Raw genomic sequence first — 6,000 nt, 5'->3', positions numbered from 1 at the left:
TAAGAACCACAGTGTGGGGGTGGTGGTGGAGGTGGTGAACCAAAGGCTCTGAGACCTATCTGTGGCTGGTTCCAGTTCCTAAAGGAGTACACATGGTTGGGGGCAGATGGGACCCTGGGTTTGCCCCTCTTTGGTCAGACCTGACCTTGGATAAATGTCTTTCCCTCTCTTGGTCCCAACTTCCCCTTTGGTATAATGAAGGAATGGGACTAACTGACCTTTAAGGACCTGCCCTCATAGGCTGAGATTTCCCTTGGGCTAGGAGGTACCTCCCCTAGGGAAGGGGCAGGGGTGAGGTCAGACCTCTGCTCAGAGCCAGACTGGGTCAGCCCCAGGCAGAGGGCAAGTGGTTTTGTGTGGGCCACCTGGGCCTTTCTTATTCTGGAATGAGATGGAGGTTGAGGGCTGCACGGTGTGGGGCCACTTCTGCCTGCAACAAGGTCTCTTGCTGGTGCGCAGCCAGGTTCTCAAATTCCGGCTTCACTTCTCTAATGGCTGAGGCACTTCTTACTCTTTCCCATCTTACCCTTCACTTTGTCCAACCCCAGGACAAACCATGGTAGGACCTCGGGAGGGACTGGATTTAATACCGATACCTTGTCTGTGGGTCATGAGGAGAAGTGATTGCGGATATGAAATGTTTACAGGGAAAAGCAGGGCCCCGGGTGAAGCTACATGCCGGCCCTCGCTAGGTGAATATATAAACCTCATATAGGAGACAATGTGGGCGGGGTGGTGAGTTTGACTAACGTCCTTGAGAACTTAAAGTCGTTAACCTTTCTGAGCTTGGCTTCTCACCTGAAAAACGGAACAGAAATAATAACAGAATATCATTTCTATATAATTTCTGTAACAGAAAAGGGTAGCTCATAGAAAAAATGTGAGGCTTCAAAGATATTTATACAAAAAAAAGATATTTATGCATATTAAAATCTCTAATGTTGACCTCTTCAATTACTAGCCTTCTTTTTGGACGACCTTCCTCCTTCCACCCCAAGCTTTTCCCCCTCCCGTCCTCTCCCATCCCCCGTCCCGTCCTTCTCCCAGCGCTCCGCCTCCAGTCGCGCAGGCGCACTGCGCGTCGCTGAGTCAGGCTGCGGGGAGAGCTCAGGCCTGCCCGGCCGGGGCGGAGCTTGCGCATGCGTGGTGCACGGCTTCGGGGCGGGGCAGGTTTATAGCCGCAGATGATCAGCTGACGCTCTGCATTGCAGACTGCGGAGTCGGGCGTCACCATGTACAGTCTCCTTCTCCTGGCCAGCCTTTTGGGCGCGGGTAAGCCCTAAGACCCCCCCCCCCAGCCCGCGTCTAGGGAAGGGGTTCCGCGTAGAACGCGGCCCACCCGACCCGGAGCAGACCGTCCGGGGCCTCGCCGCCTCGCTCCCGGTAGAGGTTGACGAGGGGGCTCTCAGTGCGCAGGCGCATGCGCAGCACCGATACCTGCCGGGCGGCGGAGGGGCTGTGGGAGGAGGCGGGGTGCCTGGCTGTCTAGAGTGCCCCAGGCCGGCTGCTCAGGGCTGGGGTCATGGCGAGTGGGCTAGGAGGGTGGGACTGGAGTAGCATCTCCTTCAGGGACCGAGTTGGTGCCGCCCGGGGCCTCCCCACAGCTACGGGGGGTGGGCCTGTATGGTGACCCCTCCTGCACCTGTTCTGTACTTGGGCTGGGCGCACGTGATCCAGATGGCCTAGAGCCCCTTCCAGCGGGACACATTTTAGTCCTTGGCCTCAGTTGTCCTAGTTTTTAAGAATGTTGAAATTGCAAGAAGCGCATAAGTATGTCATCTGTTGATGTTTATCTTTACCTATATTCACTCTTGATCTTATATCTTGAAGATGATACGGCCTTTTGTGTGGGTGCTTTGGCAATGCAGTTCACGTTTCATCTCCTTTAAAAGGTCTTGCGCAGCCGCTGGCCCGTTTTAGCAGCGGCCTTTATCTTGGGGGAAAATGTAAGCACGTGAGAAGCTGTGCACAGGAGTATTCTTACACTGATTTGTGGCCCTGAAATAGTACTGATGGTTATTAAAATCATTGCAGGCTGTGAAGGCAACACTCGGGAACCGGCTCATTGCCCTCCTGGAATTAGAAGGATCCGTTGTGCATTCCCCATGTTACTCTTGACCTTTCTCAGTTACTGTGCCCCAAAATCATTCTTTCACATCTTAAGCTCTTTTAAATCATCATGGTAAAGGAAAGTGAGTGAGGTTGAGTACTTACCAAACTTCTATCGTTTTATAGTCGTGGGGCCAGATTTTAATTTTTGTAGGGAGAGGATTCCAAGGCTGGGATTTTTGTTTTTTGTTTTTTCTCCCCCAGGTGTTACAGCTTACAGAGAGGAAATAAACCCGATCTTTAGGGCCAACCTCATGTTCTGTTTCTCTGGCTAACTATAATTAGGGGCTAGCTTCCATTCTGCCATGCAGCTATTAAGATTTTGATAAACCGTAATAAAGTGGATGGTGGAATCAATGGAAAACCAAAGATAAAGGCTACTTACAGATGAAATAGATTTAAGAATGTTTTTCTGATGTTAGAGCACCTCCCAAGAATGTGTCTTGACGGTAAACCACACTTTTTTTTTTTTTTTTTTAAGATTTTATTTATTTGTCAGAGAGAGAGCCCAAGCAGAGGGAGATGCAGGCTCCTGGCTGAGCAGGGATTCCTGATGCGAAATTCGATCCCAGGACCCTGGGATCATGCCCTGAGCCGAAGGCAGATGCTTAACCAACTGAGCCATCCAGGTGTCCCTAAACCACGCTCTTAAACTTGTTTTACTTGTAAGCTGTGAAAGGTGATCTGTTTATAAGGATTTTCGATTTTATAGTCAGTGAAGTAAGTATTTCTCACTGGGGTTAATACTAGCTGTTTCATAGTCTGTAGAATAAACTAATACTAGTCTCTGAATTTATTCTGGACTGGTTGAGAACAGTTTTTTGTTCTGTATCAAACAGTTGTTCCTACTGGCAGTGAGTCACTCCTCACAAGACCCTTAGGAATTCTGAATCATTCAAATTACCCGGAAGGGGACTTGTTTCTTTTGAAGTGTATAATCCTTTGCTGGTATACTTGGGAATATGGTTAACCAGAGTATTTGGTTAACCAAGAGACCCTCTTCCTTCCCTGAACACTTGAGTAAATGAGAGTATGTTAAAATTGTACACCTTGTTCTAAACTTGCTGCCCGGCCTTGGGGTTTATCCCAAGGTTATGAGTTTCTAATGATACTGAGTTTGTTAGTGAAGGTGCATAGTGACTGCAGCCATCCTCTGCTCTCAGAGGTGTTTTGAACTTGCCATTGCTTCTTGATACTACTATAGCACAGAATGTTATCCTGAACCTGGAGAGGCTTTCGTGTGTGTGTGTTTTAATTATTATTTTATCTAAAGATTTTATTTATTTATTTGACACGGGGGTGGAGAGAAAGAGCAAGCACAAGCAGTGAGGGGCAGGCAGAGGGAGAAGTAGGCTCTCTGCTGAGCAAGGAGCCCGATGAGGGGCCTCTATCCCAGGACCCTGGAATCACAACCTGAGCTGAAGGCAGCTGCTTAACTGATTGAGCCATCCAGGTGCCCCCTTGGCAATTTTGATGATGTCCTGATGATTATAGAGACACTAGGTTTTGAGTTTTTGTTTTTATTCATCCTGTGGTGCCTACCTTTATTCATCCTGTGGTGCCTACCTTTTATTCATCCTGTGGTGCCTACCTGTTAAAGAAAGTAATGGTATACTGAGAAAATTGGAGAGCATCTAATCTAACCTCTTCAGGAGGAATGAAGATGCTGCTGATGTGCCCCCAGAAATGACTCTCCCAAATCACAAGACATTTACTGGGAGGTCAGGATCAGAACCCAGGATGCCTCTGACAGTGCTTGCTCTTTTCCTAGTCTTCCGTCAACACTTAGCATTTACAAACTCTTACAGCACTTAGCTTTTACACTTAGCTTAGTATGTTGGTATGTAGTATGTGTGGTATGTAATTTATATACCAACAATATGCACACTTTAAATGTACAATTTGATGAATTAATACAGAGTGAAGATCACCGCTGTAAGCTGCCCCCAGGCCAAGGAATAGAGAGCATTAACAGCGTCCAGAAGCCCCTGTGCCCCACCCATTCACTACCCTGTTACACTTGCCCCAAAGGAAACCACTTTATTAACTTCCAGCACCGCAGATGTAACTTTCTGCAAATGGAATCCTATGGTAATGGCATACTGTTGGGTGACTTCTCTTGTGGAAAAAGGCAGGGCCAGTGTTAACGAGGTGATATGTGTGAAGCCTGGGATGTGGTATGTGCTCATGGGAGCTTAGGTGCCCTGTTACTGTCACTTGTGTGGTGGCTAACCGAGTGGCCGGTGTGTGCCCAACCCTGAGGCAGGTAGACTCTCTCGGGATGTTAGAATGTGTTATATATACATATATATTCATTGGATAGCTTATTTTTACGATGATTCAATGTATGGATTTAATGGTGCAGCCTACTGAAAAGCAGCAAAACTTCAGTTCTCACTTGACAGAAGTTTTGGATAAATACCATTTCTCAATTTTCATTCTGTAATCAGTTTTCTTTCTTTCTTTCTTTCTTTTTTTTTTTAAGGTTTTTATTTATTTATTTGAGAGGCAGCGTGACAGCAAGAGGGGGAACACACAGGGAGTAGGAGAGGGAGAAGCAGGCTTCCCGCCAAGCAGGGAGCCTGATGCAGGGCTTGATCCCAGGGCCCTGGGATCTTGACCTGAGCCAAAGGCAGCTGATTAACAACTGAGGCACCCAGGCGCCCCAGTAACCAGTTTTATTCTGAAAGCATTAATGTAATTCATGAAGGGTTTATTTGTATTAACCAGTCAAGGATTTGGTAAGTGCTTTAATTGCATTTGACAAGTTGAATCCAAGACTCTGTGAGTGGTTCTACGGTGGAAGTATATTGAGTTGAGTGTTCTGGATTTTTCTAGATCAGGGGAAGGAGAAGTTGTTCCTCCATTTTCTTGGTTTGTGAAACTGGAATGGCCAGGCTGCGGCTTGAATAGATGGGGAAGAGGGAGGAAGGACAGGGTGCCGCTGGCTGGGGAAAGTGCCTAATAAGGCATGGGAAGCTCTCTGAGCCAAGACCATGTCACGTGGGCAAGTGTGTGCCACAGCTTTTGGAGACCATCTTCTAGCATGAGCGTTCTAGATTACTGGATGCCAGGCTCAGAGCCCTGCTTTCTGGCTCCTGTTTGGTTCTGCTACGAGGAAGGACTGGATTTTCTTTAAATCGCCAGAAAAGAATACTAATTATATTACCCTGCCTCACCCCCCCACCAAATAATTTTAAAATAATATTGAAAAATGCCAAATAATTTTAAAATAATGTTGAAAAATGCAGTGATTGGGATGAAGAATGTGGTTGTTGTAGAAGTACTAGTTACTTTACTTTTTGTTGTTGTTCTGTGAAGTTCAGAAAATAACCAGAATTATGTCCTTGGGTAATAATTTGAGTGCTGAAAAATAATCTAAACTTCATGTTTTCTTCTGCAGTTTGTAATTATAGTGGGATTGAGAGGAAACTGAAAAGAATTTTACCATGTTGCTGATAGCTGTATGCCCTGGCCAAGTTACACTGTCCTTTCTCATCTGCAAAATAGGGTTACTGATTATTCCAATCTGATAAGGTTGCTATGAGGCTTTAGTATTTTGCTGTATAGAAGGGCATAGGTAATAGGTACTGTAAGATTGGCTGCTGACCCGCGAGTAAACCGCGTCTTGTTTGTCATTGTCCTTGTTGTCCCTGTACAAGCGACTCTCCTCTGCCGTTGATTTTTTGATATCCCTTGGCTTCATTCATTTCAAAGGTCTTGAATTTAATAAAACCATTAAATTCCTTACAAATATGTGTGCTGTATATAATTACTGGGTCAGGAAAGTCAACCAGGAGAGGCAGTCCGCAGTTAGGAGGGGGTGCGAGTCTGTACTCGAGTTAGCCAGACTGGTTTTAGAACTACATCAGCCTTTATCAGAAGCCCAGC

The 6,000-nt window shown here is 46.4% G+C and overlaps 1 protein-coding gene across 3 annotated transcripts in view; it reads left to right on the top strand.

The window, feature by feature from the left end:
- Nucleotides 1-1,121: 1,121 nt before the first annotated feature.
- LOC101684668 (prosaposin) overlaps nucleotides 1,122-6,000 on the top strand; it is a 33,658-nt gene continuing 28,779 nt past the window's right edge. For all 3 annotated transcript variants that reach the window (XM_004769498.3, XM_004769497.3, XM_004769496.3), the window contains exon 1: nucleotides 1,122-1,272. In XM_004769498.3, coding sequence (XP_004769555.1) covers nucleotides 1,233-1,272 — 40 coding nt within the window. In that variant the 5' untranslated portion in view covers nucleotides 1,122-1,232. The remainder of the gene's footprint in view (nucleotides 1,273-6,000) is intronic.

Source organism: Mustela putorius, unplaced genomic scaffold (assembly GCF_011764305.1).
Source record: "Mustela putorius furo isolate JIRA1106 unplaced genomic scaffold, ASM1176430v1.1 tig00000698_pilon_pilon_pilon, whole genome shotgun sequence".
Taxonomy (NCBI): domain Eukaryota; kingdom Metazoa; phylum Chordata; class Mammalia; order Carnivora; family Mustelidae; genus Mustela; species Mustela putorius.
This window is presented reverse-complemented; position numbering and strand designations above follow the sequence as displayed.